Below are 19,359 nucleotides of genomic sequence, written 5' to 3'. Positions count from 1 at the left end.
GGTAGCATCCGCCAAACACACAATTTTCAACAAAGATTGTTTGTGGCCAAACGCCTAACCCTGCAATACGAAGGCCAAAATCACTGCCATTTATTCTCGGACATCACTTTGTGTTTTCTTCGTAATATAACTGAAATACTGTTCAATTATGTTACACCCAAGGCACTCGCTCTCCACATGAACTTTTAGTCAGGAAGCAGCACCGGAAGAATGGTTTCATGCCAATTTTTCCTGTATGCCTACAACCATTTATAATTATACATACAAAGGTTAATATATGTTTGTGCTTTTTTAGGGGATAACATTGTAAAAAGTAAGGGATAAATACATAATTCTCTGAAAAAGATAATAATATGTTAATTATATTTCTAAAAACAAACAAATTATGTTTCAGAGTCATTATAATAAGGTGTGTTTTCAGATGAGCCTTAAAGGATGAAATTATGCTAAGTGATCTGGAAATGTCTTTACTTGTGTTCTTTTGCACAATTTTGTGACTCAGCCTGATTTATATTTTCACCTTTATGGAATAAAAAAATCAAAAATACAAATAATATATAGGAATAAAATTATTATACCAAGATATGAAATGTAGCTGAAATATTGCTCTATATTGTACAATGAACACGGCTAAAATGGCGGTGAACAATATATGAATGGATCACTAAAAATCAGGGATGACACCACTTCTCCGTGAAAAGGGTATGTCCTGCCTACCGGTAGCATCTCACATCTCACACGATTTGCAGGACGTGTTTGTTTCCTGACGCCGTACACAAGTACAGCCAAGTCCTTCCTACAATGTGTATCTGAAGCTAACCTTTCATCTTGTTGCTTCGTCCGTCAAAAGCACTTCCGTCGCCATGATCCCGGGAGACAAATCTGATGTCAATATCTGGCTTGTCTTCGGAATAGACAAATTTGAGGTCAGACACAGCTTGCCATCGTTGAAACGCATCAGTCAAACTCTTTCTGAAACAGAGATTACTCACATTTAAAGATAACGAGGCACGTTATGATTTGATAGAAGCAGCATTATTTATTACTCTTTAAGGTTACTGCTTTTCAAAATACAACCGAACAACTTCCACGTTCTTCTTACTTGACAGATTCTGAACACCAGGTGTTGACATCGTGGTTTTTGTCCCAGTGGGGTATAACCTTTTCATAATGCTTTATTCAGCCGTGTCCATGGCAGGACATGCTTGCCCTTTTCCCGAACATCTAGTGCCATCACTGATTGTCTGTGATCCATTCATATAATTGTCACCGCTATTTTGCCTTTTACGCCCAATGAATTCTGTTTGGGCGGATAATTGAGACTGGTTATTCTCTGGTCATGACATTTTATATATCCAATATAACATACTATCCAGTTGATCTTTGAAAGGCATTTAGAAATGATACACATAAGGAAGAGAATATATTGAGGTCAACTTCTTTATTATGAGGAACACAACGTTTTTGAGTATATGCTTAGTCCATTCACCTGATGAAGGAGTAAGCATATACTCCGAAACGTTCTGTTCCTTATAATAAAGAAGTTGACATCCATATATTCTCTTCCTTATCCTGTTGATGATAACATATTGAATATTATGCCATCAGCATTTTGAAGGAACAAACAAATGAATAAACATAAGACATGTCTTTTTTCATAAACGTAGACGAAATCTACGACTAGGGTTTTACGCCATTCTTGCAATGTTAGGCATTTACGTGCGGAGGATACCTGAGTGAGTGAGTGAGTGAGTGAGTATGGTTTTACGCCGCTTTTAGCAATATTCCAGCAATATCACGGCGGGGGACACCAGAAATGGGCTTCACACATTGTACCCATGAGGGTTATTGAATTAACCATGATATGTACAATCCAGGGTTTTCGGGTGAAACGTAGTTATGATTTGGTCACAATGATTGAGAATGTCAAATGTCACATATTTGAAATTTTGCAATCATCAAATTTAACATTTGGGCGTACTATAACATAGAAGTGTACTCACCGTTGTGATTCACGTTGCAGCTGGCTTGTAAACTGGGAAATTCCCCATCGAATAGTTGAATATTTCCATTTAGGACCTGTATGTACCAGAATACATGTGAATTAGTTTGTTCATATGTTTGATATATTATGAGCAAGTAATAATCTCGTACTCTCATATAATACTTTATTACCTGAAGATCTAAAGACACCTCCATAGGAGGTTGCACCAGATGACAGCGAAGCGCAAATCGTCCAGTCTGAATGAATATGAGTGGGTTCTTGATCAGATTTCCGATTTTTGAAAGGATTCGACTTCATTTCTTTTCCACCGGAAATTTCGATGATAGCAACAGAAACCACACACAATAATACAATAGTACACCTTTGTGTGGGTCGATGCCATGGTGCTCAGAAACAACAGCATGTATAAAATAGCCACAACAATACGAAAGCGCGGCTTTATCAGTTTGCATTCAGAACTCCCCGATTATATTCGTTTCAAGATACAGGAATCATATATGCTTGTATGGATACTTCGCTCACTCGAACCGATAATTTAGAAGCTGATTTGCTGATTTAAAGTTCACCTGACGCTTCTATGTTTTGTTTGTTTGTTGTTTAACGCCGCACTCAGCAATATTGCAGCTATATGACGTCGGCCTGTAAATAATCGCGTCTGGATCGAACATTCCAGTGATTGATATCATGAGCATCGATCCACGTAATTAGGACACGATGCCATTCATCAAACAAGTCAGCGAGCCTGACCACCCGATCCCGTTAGTCGCCTCTTACGACAAGCATAGTCGTCTTTTACGGCAAGCATGGGTTGCTGAAGACCTATTCTACCCCGCATCTTCACGGGTCCCATGTTCCTTTGAAGACAATAACAAAAAGCTGGAATACTGTTGAATGTGGAATATTGTTTGCGTTTAACAACAAAGTTAAAACGAACAAACATGAATTATGGCACTCCAAACGCATCTAAACAAAGTGTTTACATACTGAAACTGTGTCAAGGCCTACCATGTGTAAGTAGTGTTTCAATTACCAGGATCGTACAATATGAAACTGTCAACCACTTGTGCCCTCTTCATTTTCTTCATCCGTAACAAGCATCACTGGTGATGCGGAACTAGACACCAACTACGATGCACTCGCTACACGAACACACAGAGATACCTCGAAAGCCCGACTGATTTTAATCGATATATCGTTTAAGCGATGTAACTGTGTAGTCCAAAGGTTATGTCTGTCGTCATTATTGCCTTAGATCAGCATTCGCTTGTCTCGAAAAACTAGATCGCCCCGTATTAAATATTTCGTTTAAAACTACATAAACTGTATTCCACCCATGAAGATCCGGATTAGAATAGGTCTTTAAAACCCATGCTTGCCATAAAAGGCGACTATGCTTGTCGTATGAGGCGACTAACGGGATCGGGTGATCATGCTCGCAGACTTGGTTGATGCATGTCATCGTATCCAAATTGCGTAGATCTATGCGCATGATATCAATCACTGGTTTGTCTTGTCCAGACTCGATTATTTACAGACCGCCGTCATATAGCTGGAATATTGCTGAGTGCGGCGTTAACAACAAACAAACTGTATTCCATGTATACTTATAATGATAAGGATGATTTTGTCATTATGGCATTTGCTCAGTCATCCGTGTACACACCAAACCACTTGTCTAGGTTAATTTTATGAAGTTTTCATGCTTAGGGGATCCAAGGTCACAGCTCACATTTTCTTTCTATTTAAACCTGCTCTTCAGTACTAGGATGAATGTAAACCTCAACAGCACGTAAAGAATATTAAAATTTGGAATTGTTTAAATATTAGTCTTAAAGAATATAAATCTTGAGTGGGTGAGTGAGTTGGGTTTAACTCCGCTTTTAACATGATTCCAGTTATATCGCGGCGTGTCAGCTCAATGTGGGAGGAAAGCCCGAAGTGATGCAGGTCTCAGACGTTTACCACTTCGGTGAAACCCACGAGCACATAATCGTGGCGAACCGGGATTCGAACCCACAATCACAGGTTTCTGGCGTACCCAAGGGATGCAACTCTGCACAGCGAATCGCGGCGCCTTGAACGACTGGGCCACCCGTGCCCCCATAAATCTTTCTAAAACCTCATGGTGTCCATTTTCAGCCAAATAAGTCAACACTGCATTTTACATCATCAAATGAGAGAGGAGTATCTGATATCATCGCTGTTTGGTAGTGATTCATAAACACTTGATTATGATACTGTCGGACTCTTATCGTGTACTATAAATGTCATTTAGGTTGAGACTACGGGTTATCTGATGCGCCACAATTCGTTATGAGTTGCATCCCTGGTGCACGCCACACTATTGTGGAACCTATTCGAATCCAAGTTCGCTTTGAGTATGTTTCTAGGTTCGTCAGCATCAAACCCGTGTTAGTAGGTTTCACCAAAGAGGTAGATTTCTGATGAATCCCGGTTCCCCCCGAAAATGTTTCTAAACTTGGCAGGGGCGGTCGGGTAGCCTAGTGGTTAAAGCGTTCGCTCGTCACGCCGAAGACCCGGGTTCGATTCCCGACATGGGTACAATGTGTGAAGCCCATTTCTGGTGTCCCCCGCCTTGATATTGCTGAAATATTGCTAAAAGCGGCGTAAAACCATACTCACTCACTCACTCACTAGACTTGTCAGCACCATGACCGTGCTTGTACGTTTCACCAAAGTGGTAAACGTGCCAGACCTGCATTACTTCGGGCTTTCCTCCCACAAAAACCATACACGCCGTGATATAACTGGAATACTGTTACAAATAACGTTTAACACAACTAACTCACTGACTCACTGTTATTGATGTTCTTGTTAATATTATTATTTTGTTAATCGAAGTTAACTGAGAGTTACATGTTCCTAATCATGCATAAGATGTAGTTTGAATTTACATGCAGATGTCTGCACGTTAGGGTTGTTGCGTGATCAGCGTTTTCCTACGTTTTACCACGTTTTACCACGTTTTCCCACAGCTGACAACCAGCCGTCCTCAGCACGGAGAATCGCTCACTGGTCATGGTTGTGAAGGGGCGGTCGGGTAGCCTAGTGATTGAAGCGTTCGCTCGTCACGCCGAAGACCCGGGTTCGATTCCCGACATGGGTACAATGTGTGAAGCCCATTTCTGGGCCGTGATATTGCTGGAATATTGCTAAAAGCGGCGTAAAACCAAACTCACTCACTCACTCATGGTTGAGAAAACTTAGTGCTGTTACCGATTGACCTACTGCACCACGTTCACACGAACCCATGCCACATCCTGTACGTGCCGGAGTGTAACACACACTATGCAATGTGTGGTTGGTTGGTTGGTTTGTTCTTTAACGCCGCACTCAGCAATATTCCAGCTATATGACGGCGGTCTGTAAATAATCGAGTCTGGACAAGACAAACCAGCGATTGATATCATGCGCATAGATCTACGCAATTTTGATACGATGACATGCATCAACCAAGTCTGCGAGCATGACCATCCGATCCTGGTAGTCGCCTTTTACGACAAGCATAGTCGCCTTTTACGGCAATGTGGATATTGGTATGAAGCCAATTCCAACTAAATGGGCCAAATATAGTCATAATAATTATTAATTATGATCATAATAATAATTTCTTATGAATAATGCGCTGCATCTATTCCCTACAGTAAGCTCATACCGTGCGATTATAACCCGTTAACGGACCAGTGTGTACACAAATTACATTCTCAACTCCCTTGGGAGTATACAACCACAGCTTCATGTAAGGTTTTCATAACCATTCCTTCTTAAATACTAGTATTTCCTGTTCAAATGCAAGGGCACGGTTTGATTTTAAGCACCATTTGAGCACATACTCCCCTTTCGTTACAACGTCAGAAGACAGATATATGTCTTCTACATAGTTTAGCTTAAAGTATAGATTAGTAACATACAAGTAATATAACACATGTCAACTTTGTTGGACGTTGAACTGTACTCAGATCATCCATTAAGTGGTGCATTGTGTATGACGCCATTATAGAGAATATTAAAGTTATATGACGGCATGTCAACTTGATGAGGGAGGAAAGCCCAAAGTGGTGTTGATCTTATACGTTTACCACTTGGTTTGTTTGTTTGTTTGTTTTTTTCTTTAACGCCACACTCAGCAATATTCTGGCTATATGACGGCGGTCTGTATACAATCGAGTCTGGACCAGACAATCCAGTGATAGATATCATGAACATCGATCCACGCAATTGGGATCGATGACATGCATCATCCAGGTCAACGAGCCTGACCACCCGATCCCGTTAGTCGCCTCTGACAACAAGCATAGTCGCCTTTTACGGCAAGCATGGGTTGCTGAAGACCTATTCTACCCCGGATCTTCACGGGTCTTACCACTTGGTACCCACAAGCACAGGTACGACACTGGCAAACCAAGGACCATAGTTACACGAGTTTGCATCAGCGGATCCTGGAAAGACTAATGGATGTAACTCTGTTCATCCTTGCCCTGTAGGTTTGCGTAGGTTCCTCTGTATCGTAAATTGCCGTAATACTTCATCGAAAACAAATTACAGCAGTTAATTTTTAGAAAAGATACACGAACCTGTCAGTTTGTAGGCGAGAGGCTTCGTGGTATTGGTGTTGTCATCATAACTGGCTAAGATTTCAGGGTTATCGGGAACACCGCATCTTGATGACGTCATCAACTCGAACGTTGCATCATCAACCAAACCCGTCGTTTCTAACCCGTAATATTTCTGAAATAATCTGGAAAGATATCACGTATAGTTTAAAATCATTTATATACTTGCTGACAATAAATGATTACGAGAATCAAAGACAAAACACAAGGTAAGGTGAGTGAATGAGGTTAAACGTCGCGTTCAGGATTATTTCACTCACATATCAACATGCATGCATGTGTGTGTGTGTATATATATATGTGTGTTGTGTGTGTATGTCTGTGTGTGTGTGCGTGTGCGTACGTGCGTGCGTGCGTGTATGTGTGTCGCTGCTTGTAAGAGTCAGGCCTGGTGACGATTTTATAGAGCTTGCCCACAATACCATGCCGCAGTTAATAGACTCCGAACCGACCAGTCCCAGTTTGTTATACCCTAATCGCCGAGCGCAAGGCAAGGTAACAACAAGTTCCATCTTTTAATGTCTTTGTGCCAGTCAGGGTACGTAACGGTAAGTATGACGCGGCATGACGAGGCCAGGGAACTGAACTACAGACCTTCCGTTCTCCGGGCGAACGTTCTACTCACTGGAGGGAAAACAATAAGAGTGCGTGAGTGAGTGAGTTTGGTTTAACGCCGCTTTTAACAGTATTCCAGTTATATCGCGGCGTGTCAGCGTAATGTGGGAGGAAAGCCCGAAGTGATGCAGGTCTTAGACGTTTACCACTTCGGTGAAACCCACGAGCACGGGTGTGGTGCTGACAAACCTAGAAACATAATCGGGGCGAACCGGGATTCGAACCCACAATCATAGGTTTCTGGCATGCCCAAGGGACACAACTCTGCACAGCGAATCGCGGCGCCTTAGACGACTGGGCCACCCGTGCCCCCCGAACACAATAAGAACGAACACCTGAAGATAATTATCAAAGACTAGTAAAGAGTACTTTATATGATGTCAAAATTGCAATACGTGAACAATTTTTTGCTACATATGTCCATATATGCTAATGGAAACCAACGTGGACCTTTGTAAGAGCACCGTTGCTGATCAGGGGAATGAAAACATTCAGAATTCGATGCAAACTTCCACTCATGAATGAGCTCAACAAGGTACAGTGTGATAATATTTGGAAATACTAAATACTGTTCCAATCTAAACATACTTGTACGTAGATTTAGAAAAATATTTACAGATGTTACGATAACTGTATGGTTATATTTGTCTATAGTAAAAGGCAACTTTACGAAGTGTCTAGTAACGTCAATGTTGTAATACATTTCTCCCAGTGCCGGTTGTTGATTAAAACGTGTACAAGAAGCCGGACATTCATTTCGACATAATTATATTTCAAACAAATGTAAAAAAATAAACAGGAAATATATCATTTTTAAACGAATTTAGATTTTTCATATCCCTATGGAGACTCTTCATTCCCTCGTAACAGGATTTGAACAAGGATGTGCATGTGGCAAAGCCGGAACTACAACATTTGTCCCTTTGAAATATAAAAGGTTAATTTGAACGTACTACACAAAACTTCGTTTCTTACTTAATTGCTTTCTTCCTTGAGTCCTGTGGAGCCGTGCTTTTGATTTCTTTAGCCAACTGCATAGTAAATCCATATGTTTGAAGAAATCCCTGCAACAGAAATAAATATATATATATATATAACATGTGTGACACGTGTAACATGTGACATAGTCGTTAACTCATATCTCTTTTAGGCAAATTATCCCCAAAGTATAATTATTTTTAGTCTTATCGTCAAATCGTCTTTTAAAATGTGTCGCGAACACCTGGTATTATCACTTTTCGACAGTGATTCAGAAAACCTATGCTCAAGATTTAGTCGGAATCTTACAATAAACTCTTCTTATGAATATGGAAAGGATATTGTCACTTTTATTTGCAATAGGCCTTTTTGGTGAATCTAGAAAAAATTGGGCCGCGTACCACATGCCTGTGATAGATGATAATCGGGTGGTTACAGTGTATTTGGAATATTTATAGACATGTTATCATTTCTTATACATCAAATATATATTCTTTGTGTAATAAGCTTGCCCTGTCCCTCGCCAGAGAGTATCCCACGAAACAGATCCAACTGGGTGTAAAAATCAAAATGGCGGTGAAAAGTATATGAACGGATCACTGAAAATCAGTGACGACACGAGGTGTTCGCGAAAAGGGTAGGCAAGCCCTGACAAACCTCGGGCACCTGTGACTCTCCAAAATTTTTCCACTCGGTAACGAGTTTTGTATCCTAATTATTACCAACGACGATTTTTGACGAAGTATCTACATACTTACGACATGTGTTCTTAAGATGAGGAGTGAGTGAGTATGGTTTTACGCCGCTTTTAGCAATATTCCAGCAATATCACGGCGGGGGGACACCAGAAATGGGCTTCACACATTGTACCCATGTCGGGAATCGAACCCGGGTCTTCAGCGTGAGGAGCGAACGCTTTAACCACTAGGCTACCCGACCGCCCCTTAAGATGAGGAGAAAATCAGCATGAATACACAGTATACAAATGTAATAATAGCCCTTCCCGCATGTACACCATTCGTGACCAACTCGTGTTATTCCGAGACAAGCCGAACAGCGACTCGTGCCTCTGTCGTCGCCTTTTTTGCAACTGGGTTCCGTCTAGCCGCAAACGGGCATAGCTAAAAGAATTGTCCACTCGTTGCGTAATGATTTACGTATATTCCCCCATATATATTCCAGATGCTATTTAAAACACTTCATGACTTACGGCATTATACAGTATGATAAAACACATTTAACTGTATCTTAGGAATATTTTTAGATGCAAAACATATGTAAAATAAAAATTTATTCCTGAGGGATTCTTTGGCCGAAGTACGTGAAGTCATACGCGCATTCTGTTTGGTTTGTCATATTTTCGCACAAAACATTCGAGTCTTCTTTTAGGTTCCGGAAAGGGGCGAGTGGTGTCGAATGCATGCACACCATATCATCGACACGAACTGAACATAGAGACTACTTAAATATTTGGAACATCAAACCTAAAGGAAAACAATTCTCACTTTAATTTCTTTTTTCAGATATTTACTAATCTTACTTCTATTAAACAACACCTCGACAAGCTGGCCCTGCTCTACCGGTGAGGCGACTATGATTGTACATGTTGTAAAAGGCGAATATGATTGTGGTAAAAGGCGACTACGATTGTCGTAAAAGGCGACTATGATTGTCGTAAGAGGCGACTATGATTGTCGTAAGAGGCGACTAACGGGATCGGGTGGTCAGGCTCGCTGACTTGGTTGATGCATGTCCTTGATCCCAATTGCGTGGATCGATGCTCATGATATAAATCACTGGATTGTCTGGTCCAGTCTCGATTATTTACAGACCGCCGTCATATAGCTGGGATATTGCTGAGTGCGGCGTTAAACAACAAACAAACAAACAAACAAACAAAATCATACACGATATACACGATTGCAGGTATCACAGCCCCATCAGCATCGGTAACTAACCTTTAACACTAATGTCATTTACAATATTTGAGATTTTTAAAGGAAAAGAAGTTAGCTCTACAGTCAGTTAATTTGGCCAAATGCGAGACCCACTGTGATATGGACATGTGCTTATATCTATTCTACCTTAAGCCACACAAATTGCAATAGATCAGGATTCCTTTTTTTAATTTTGCTTACATTGATTTTCAAAGGCCGGAATGATTCACCTTGTGCGGCCATTGTTAACAGTTAATCAGCCAGCCAGCGATTCTACATGCCATCATATTTACATCTATCTAGACCAGGAACATGGTACATTTATGTATATGTATGTTTTGCGGCATTGATGTCTCCTTGTGCAAATACATTATGTAGACGGTTTTGTTTCAGTGAGTAAAGCTACATTATAAGGAAACCATTATTGTTTACACTTGTGATAAAAAATAATGAACGAGTCAATCAACCCATGGGAGTGAGTGAGTTGTATTCCAGTTATATCGCTGCGTGCCAGCTTAATGTGGGAGGAAAGCCCGAAGTGATGCAGGTCTCAGACGTTTACCACTTCGGAGAAACCCAAGAGCACGGGTATGGTGCCGACAAACTTAGAAACATAATCGGGGCGAACCGGGATTCGAACCCACAATCATAGGTTTTTGGTGTGCCCAAGGGACGCAACTCTGCACAGCGAATCGCGGCGCCTGTATCTTTATGTATCTTAATACAAATTAAGATTATGAGTTTTAGCATGCACCGACGGCGTTGATCGTTCCTCCAGTCCATCATTGCTTTGCCTGGCCCAGACGCGATTATCTGCAGGCCGTCATAACATAGCGACAATGTTGCTGACTGCGGCGAGCAACTACATTCACCCATTCACTGTTACACCGTGTCGATGTGTCTTATGTAAAGCAGTACGCCAAATGGAATCTGTTTCGTCGGATAATCGAGACTGGTTATTCTCTGGCATTGACGTTTTATATTAGCTCCCTCATGAAACAGATACACCGTGATATAATTATATTATTAAAGCGACAAAACACTTTCTAAAAGCAAAGTCCAGTGCACAATTCCGACTAAATCGTGAGCCTGTGATTAATAATAACTATCAAATTAAACAGTGATGGTACCAGGTTTTCGCGAAAAGGTATCGCGTATCCTGCCCCACTGATGACACACTTCACAAACACATACACGTACAAGTCCATTGTCACCTGAAAAGCTCTTGGACATATGTTACAAGGCCAAATTGCATCTGAAATATATATAATATATGGGGATATATATGTGAACCATCACGCGATGAGTTGACAATTGTTTTAGGTATGCCTGTTTGCGCCAAGACGGAACCCGGTCGCAAAAATGGCCATGAGAGGGGCACGAGTCGCTATTCGGCTTGTCCCGGAATAACACGAGTTGGTCACGAATGAGAGCATGATTGTATCTCAAAAGTTGTGAAATGTAAACACGAAAGGCTGGAGCTACTGGGATATTGCTCAACATGAAGGGAAAGTTGACAATTGGAAAGTTGAAGTCATCCCTCTTGTCCTCTTGCCATACAGTCTTGTCGAGGGTGTCTTTTCGTATTTTCAAAATTGACATTTTTTGTACGTGGGCCTAAGGCCTTTCTACTGAATAAAAAATGGTTGAATGTTGTAGCCTTGATCAAACAACTTCTGAGCAAGAGTTGTATGAAGCTCCTTGACATCTGCGTAGTAAGAGCATACCGGTTGTACCGGAAACGTTGTGCAGTTTAGACATCAAAGGCTGGGGCTGCTGGAATATTGCTCGACATGAAGGGAAAGATGACAATTGGAAAGTTGAAGTCATCTCTCGTCATACAGCCTCGTGGAGAGTGTTTTGTCACTCTAAAACTTTATGCATAGATCTAAATATCAAACAGATGAGGCGTTCTCAGTAGTCTCCTTTATTTCTAGATCAGGGGCGGTCGGGTAGCCTAGTGGTTAAAGCGTTCGCTCGTCACGCCGAAGACCCGGGTTCGAATCCCGACATGGGTGCAATGTGTGAAGCCCATTTCTGGTGTCCCCCGCCGTGATATTGCTGGAATATTGCTAAAAGCGGCGTAAAACCAAACTCACTCACTCACTCACTCACTATTTCTAGATCAGGTTGGTAAATCAGTGGAAGGTAATTGGCTATTAACTCAAATACTGTTCAAAGCAGCGTTAAACCAATGTCATACCAGTGTACGGAAGTGAACTAACAGTACGGTATTACTGGCCGTCAAGTACGGAAGGGATAGTCCCAGCTGTGAGTACCAGGGTCCTGTACGGGTCATAGCTCGGTCAACCGACTGTTCGCTGGTACTGTCACAGGCCTACATATGTGCCTCCGTTTCCTGATGGTGAAGAGCTAACAAGTGCCTCGTACTACTTATATTATTTCACGAAAAGTGAATTTCGCACCACGTTGAACATTGCACTACGATCACTAGTAACACGATTTGTCCTCTTGTGTCCTTTTAACAATCTACAAAGGTCGCAGAGGACATATAATATGGGCATTTACAGTCGAATTTTAACACAACATAGTGAATGAGTTTTAAGTACATTTAAAGTACATCATCATCACCACCATCATCATCATCATAAAGTTTTTATTTTGATTATTATTTTTGTTATTAATATATCCAGATTACAATATAAAATGCAGCAAAGAGGGTTTGGGTGATCCTGGCACAGTCAGGTTGGTTAGGCTCATCATCAGCTCAGGGCCCTTGCCCCCTCTACACGCAGCCCACAAACGAATGAAACATCTCCCTGGAAGCGCTGCCTTGTGGAACCCACTGAGAACCGTTCGGAGAATGCGAAGACTCCCCAACGCTGCAGCCTTCTGCATTATTCAGATTGTCAGAAGGGCTGTATTGCTGGCAGTGAAACCGGGTACTCTCCCAATGTCAGTCAACAGATTGGGAGGTACCAAACCTAAGGCACCGAGAACAATAGGGAGTCGGACAAGGTGGTACTTTAGAGTGACATTACGTAAGCGAGGTCAGCATATTTGTTCTGTTTCTTCTGAATCTTGTCAATCACATTAAAGTCAAAAGGGACAGAGAATTTAATGATATAAATATTTTCATTGGATTTATCAAACAGGACAAGGTCAGGTTTGATGGCCTGGACGGGTGTGAGGCTGTATACGGGCCTATTCCAAAGAATTTTATAATCATCATTTCCATGACGCCCTTTACGTTTTCTTGGTCGTACCATGGATTGACCTCTATGTCTAAACCACAAACATAGCGAATACGGTAATAAAAAGATCGAGGCACGCCAACACGTCGCTTGAGATTGTGTTTGTGCCAAAGCTGGGCATCCACTGACAATGTATTATTATTATATACAGATTAAAATATAAATTACATCAAAGATGGTTTGGGAAATCCTGGCACAGTCAGGCTGGTTAGGCTCATCATCAGCGCAGGGCCTTTCCCCCTCTACACGCAGCCCAGACAGCGAATGGGACTTCCCCAGGAAGCGCTGCCAAATCAAACCCACCGAGAACGTTTAGAAGAATGTGAAGACTCCCCAACACTGAAGTTTTCTGCATTACCCAAATTGACAGAAGGGCTGTATTTCTGGCAGTAAACCCCGGTACTCTCCCAATGTCATTCAACAGATACAGATCTTTACTGGTACATGTGTGATACAAATTACGAATAATTATACATAACAGATTCACACATGTAAGCACATTTCACGTGCTTGTTTTCACAATGAGCTAGCAATGCAGAAGTACCTCATATTAATGCATTAAAATTTAATCATATGCTAGTCACAAATTTATTGTATTTGACTATGACGTAATAAAACGTTAGTGCACGGAAATCAAGGCGCTTTTTACAGTAAACTACGGTTATAACGAACACGCTTATAACGAACTGACGGATATAACGAAGTTACTTTTTTGCCCCTGACTATTTGCAGTAGTTATGCTGTATATGTGCTTATAACGAACTACGGTTATAACGAACTGAAATTAGTGATCCCTTTGAGTTCGTTTTAACTGTAGTTTACTGTATATTTAACGGGAACTGCTCCCTTTACTTCATTACAATTTTAGTCGTGTTTGGGTCAGGTTTGATTAAATTCATTCCCAACCCACAATGGTGTCTGCAAATTCGAATTTATGATGTATATCAATCAGTCAGTTTCCGATTGGAATGGTACACCACGCGCAGAAAGAACTTGCCCTTGGACTGAATATATTGTATCAAATTATTAGCCTGTACTTACCTGTATAAACACAAGAAACCCTCGTGTACTAAAAATGTTTCCATGTTTAAACATCTGCCTGAATGTATTGCAAGTGTATATCATATTGTAAGGTCAAAATGTAAAACGTATTTTGTTATGTTATTTATTTCTCTGTGGTTGTTATTCATAAATGCTCTTGTACCACCGTCGGTGGTGATTTGAGAAGAAAGAATTGAACTGAATTGATTACACTGTTTACAAAGAGATAATGTTTCAGTTCTTGACATGACAAAAATCACAACCTCGAGATCCCACTGGAAACATATTATCGTCACTCGTATAAAGGCAAGCTGAAATTATGTTCATATTGACTTGATACTAGTTGGCAATGCAGCTTCACCTAATCATGTGAACGAAGCCAATTTTAGGAAGTACATGCATATAACGAGACTTGACTGTATAAAGAAAACCAAAGGGTTTGAGTGAGCAATGTTAATATACATACGTTTCTATTTCTCTACTGTCCTTTTTTCATTTGATGTATTAATTTAAATAAGCTTAGAAATATATGGGAGTGGGCGCTCTTAGTTGTGATAACTTGTGCCCAATCCTTTTCATGACAATGAATTAAGTTTAAACTAAATGAAATAAGGTCAAATGAATTAAGGTAATATGCTGGATATCCAGCTTAAAATCTTAAAGTATGTAAATGTCAATTGCCTGCTTTGTGGAGCAATAATAACTAAACGCGACAAAACCCTTTTCATATCACAAGAAATCAAGTCCATTTTACAATTCCGACTATATCATGAGCAGGTATTTATGAATCACTATCAAATAGTGATGATACTAGGTGTTCGTATGTGAGCGGGAGCACGAGTGGACCAGTCGTCTAAGGCGCCGCGATTCGCTGTGCAGAGCTGCGTCCCTTGGGCACGCCAGTAACCTATGATTGTGGATTCGAATCCCGGTTCGCCCCGATTATGTTTGTAGGTTTGTCAGCACCACTACCGTGGTAAACGTCTGAGACCTGCATCCCTTCGGGCTTTCCTCCCACATTAAGCTGACATGCCGTGGAATGACTGGAATACTGTTAAGAGCGGCGTTAAACCCAACTCACTCACTCACACTCGTATGTGAGCGTATCCAAGTAAGAAACTGTTTTATTTGTAAGACAATGTATTTCGTACATCGTGATTACACAAGGAACCAGATGTACGGTATTATTTATAGTGCAACAGCCGGTATCATAAAGGATCAAGGAAATAAAAAATAAATTGAAAAACGTCACGTAAAGGAAGAACAAGTTATTTTCCTATATTTGGTAAAATATAGGGATGGATGTTCGAAACTTTCCACATGCAAAGTGATTTCCAAGAATTTTAAGGTTGGGGTGAATGGCTCTGTATTGCTTTGGGTTAGTGCGGAGTGAGCTTCGTTAGTTGTTGCTGCCTTGCAGTGTGTGTGTGTGTGTGTGTGTGTGTGTGTGTGTGTGTGTGTGTGTGTGTGTGTGTGTGTGTGTGTGTGTGTGTGTGTGTGTGTGTGTGTGTGTGTGTGTGAGTGTGAGTGCGTGCGTGCAGGTAGGTAGGTGCGTCCTGCATGTGTGTGTGTGTGTGTGTGTGTGTGTGTGTGTGTGTGGCTGCATGGTACTGGTCGGGAATAATACCGGTTTTATTGTCCTAGCCCACGAAGATACCTTGCCGCGGTTTGACATGGATACCCCACTTCGACTCAGACTTTGAGCTGACCAGTTGTATCCCCTATGCCACTGGCAGTGTACCAACAAGTACAAGCATTATATAGCATTTTTCTCGAACCACTGATCTTCAGCTCTCCGGAAAGACGTTTGGTTCACCAAGGAGGCGTTTACATAAAGTTTATGGTGTTCATCATTATACACACAGAGAGAAAAGCATGTTAAGTGCACAAATAATCCAGTGCTGGAAAACATAAGCATTGATATACGCAGTTGAGATACCGATGACATGCATCAACCAAGTCAGCGAGTCTCATCCAGACCCCGTTAGTTTGGACATGCTTAGGTCAATTCTAACCCGGATCTTCACAGGTGTGTGTGTGTGTGTGGGGGGGGGGGGGGGGGGGGGGAGCCAAGCATGGGCTGGTGAAGATCAATTCTCACCCGGATCTTCACGGGGCAGACAAGCACAGGCTGCTGAAGGCCGAAGATCAATTCTAACCCGGATCTTTGCTTGGGAGTACAAGCATGGGTCGCTGAAGATCAATTCTAACCCGGATCTTTGCTTGGGAGTGCAATCATGGGTCGCTGAAGATCAATTATAACCCGGATCTTCGCGAGGGAAGACAAGCAGGGGCTGCTGTAGATGAATTATAACCCGATTCTTCACGTGGTCAGCCTGACAAGAGGAGTCTGCTGTGTGAGTACTGACGTTTATTGTTGAGTGCACGTGAAACATGAACCGCTTCCTGTAGTGGGTGTGTAATAAGGCACCAGAACTTCACCGACATGTGATGAAGGAATGATACGACGTGCCCCGGTACAGGATACCATGGTTATCACTCCCGAACAGAACAAAATGCCGTTTCAACCTCTCAAATGATTGGCAAATTCATTTTGTTGGATGCATTTTACATGCTAACAATTATAGGATAAATCCTTTAAAACTCAACAGGAAATGTAACGAATGCATAGTATAAGGTCGGCTGTGTTTAAGTTCCGAGTTTTATTTATTATGTAACGCTGAAGTTAGCGTTGTTCTAGCTATAACATGGAAGCTGTAATCGATCGAGTCTGAATAAGGGAACCCAGTTACTGAAAGCATGATTCACGTCCATACATATGTATGTCCCGATGACATACAATGAGTCAGATCTCTCATTGTGGCCACCCGATCACCATTTAAAGCCAATTTACCCGTAATGTCCACAGTGACAGCGTTTAGGGAGTTGACAGCGCCATCTGGTCTTTGTTTTGTCTTTTACGAGGTAATGAGCCATCGTACTGAAATTATTTATAAGGGACCGACTATTGGATATTCTGTGGAGGGGCTGGAATTGTATCGAAGAGCATATATTGTCCCTGAATAATTTTGAAATAAATAATTATGCCTCAGACCTTTCAAAACAAAAGCTGCAAAAATTACAAGGTTTTTTCTTTGACAAGAATACAGGTTCATAGTTTTAAATAATAAAATAAGTGTTTATTCATTTGAAACTGACCCCTCACCCACACCGCGAATATCAAATGGCCACCACCAAAGTAAATGCATGGAAGTGGACTCTTAACCTGTTGTAAGGTTGATGACGTTTAAATGACTATTATATCCACCATTTTGATAAAGATCGGTGAAATATCTAGTGCTTCTTGAATCGTTGGGGTTTCTATTAGATTGATGACAACGGCAGTAAAGAATAACAATCATTCAATAACATAGGGCAATAGTTGAACTGACTGACGCCGTGGTGTAGAGGATAGAGGGTCTGCCCTGAGAGCGGAAGGGGCATGGATGTCAAAATGGGTCATGGGTCACACGCACACAGAGAGAGAGAGAGAGAGAGAGAGAGAGAGAGAGAGAGAGAGTCACACACAAACACACACACACACACACACACACACACACACACACACACTCGCATGTTCGTCGCTATGTAAGTGCAATAATCCTGAATAATATTTTAATATAAAGCTTAATTATAAGTCGAGTCGTATCGTGAACCCATTGCCATAACGGTGCAGACACACCATGGGGTAGCAGCCAGTGAACTAATAAAATGTACTGTCACTTGACGTTGCTGGGCCACAGTTGACATTTAACTGGTATCAGGCATAATGCATGCAAAATATTAACATATCAAAGATAAAGAAAAGGAATCCGAAGACAAAGATCCCACTGTACAATATGACAACTGAAATAAAACTAAAACACTTACATCAACATCGAAGTGACGACTGTCGAAGGTTGGAGCAGTGTTGACAAACGTAGAGCAAAAACCAACCGTTAGGAGAAGAAGGGTTGAACAATCCATGACGAGAGCTTCAAGCTTTAATGTTCACTGCCTGCGTTTGCTTGGTGACTAGTGTAACCGGAAGTCATATACGGTCAACCGGATGTTCGTGCTTCAACAGAGAGATGGCAGTTGGCAAGAAAACTACTCTCTTCCTTATTAATATCTGACATGCGCAGTTCGTACAGAGGAAGATTGGCGTCAAGTAAATGCTTACTGAGAATATCGTAACAAATGAGAACTTCAAATGATGTTTGTTTGTTTTACGCCGCACATGTGTATATTAGAAATTCTGACCTATGCAATCAAGTGATTGATATTCTTAGCAACATTCCAAGCCTTCGGGGTATTGTGACACTCAGTCAATCAGGTCACCGAGACTGACTACGTGGTCCAATATGTCGCCTCTTACGACGAGCATAGGTTACTTTCTAATATATTTCTCAAAGGCCGATGTGCTCGTACAATAACCCTATCGTTATTATTTGTCACTCGATGGCTTCCTTCATTAACGATATTTCTGAGCACGTCAGTGTCGAATGTGTCTTTGCTGTACCTAATTGCTGTTTCAATACTAAAACAAAATCAGTTATTTTATCCTCATAAAGCTACAGATGTAACAGGGCCACGGGTGGCCCAGTTGTCTGTCACGGCAGTTCGCTGTGCAGAGTTAGGTCCCTTTGACGATCATGGGTTCGAATCCCAGATTCACCCTAATAAATTTATTCTAGTTTTCTCCGCACTTTACCCGCGCTTGCAAGTTTCACGAAACGTGGTTACGTCAGAGACCTGCTCCTCCCATATCAAGCTGACAAGCCGTGATATAACTGGAAAAATGTTTCAAAGCAGCGGAAAAAAAACTCACTCACACATTTCATTTGTAACGTGGTAAATCTGAAGATTGTAAAAACAGAAGATCATACGCGTGTCTAAAATATGAAGCATCATTCATTTGTATTGGTAATGGCTGTTACTGAGTAAAATTCACT

General features: G+C 41.3%; 1 protein-coding gene across 1 annotated transcript in view; it reads right to left on the bottom strand.

Annotated features, from left to right (window-relative positions):
* The window catches only part of LOC124113799 (neutrophil collagenase-like), a 29,805-nt gene extending 11,353 nt beyond the window's left edge, over positions 1-18,452 (bottom strand). The window contains exons 1-5 of the mRNA XM_046474320.2: positions 18,296-18,452; positions 8,230-8,318; positions 6,601-6,764; positions 2,004-2,079; positions 821-972 (exon numbers count right to left, since the gene is read on the bottom strand). Of these exons, the coding sequence (XP_046330276.2) occupies positions 821-972; positions 2,004-2,079; positions 6,601-6,764; positions 8,230-8,318; positions 18,296-18,391 (577 nt within the window). The 5' untranslated portion in view covers positions 18,392-18,452. The remainder of the gene's footprint in view (positions 1-820; positions 973-2,003; positions 2,080-6,600; positions 6,765-8,229; positions 8,319-18,295) is intronic.
* Between the last annotated feature and the right edge of the window lie 907 nt (positions 18,453-19,359).

The sequence above is a fragment of the Haliotis rufescens genome, unplaced genomic scaffold, assembly GCF_023055435.1.
Source record: "Haliotis rufescens isolate VD_foot unplaced genomic scaffold, xgHalRufe1.0.p SCAF_38, whole genome shotgun sequence".
In the NCBI taxonomy this organism is placed as follows: domain Eukaryota; kingdom Metazoa; phylum Mollusca; class Gastropoda; order Lepetellida; family Haliotidae; genus Haliotis; species Haliotis rufescens.
This window is presented reverse-complemented; position numbering and strand designations above follow the sequence as displayed.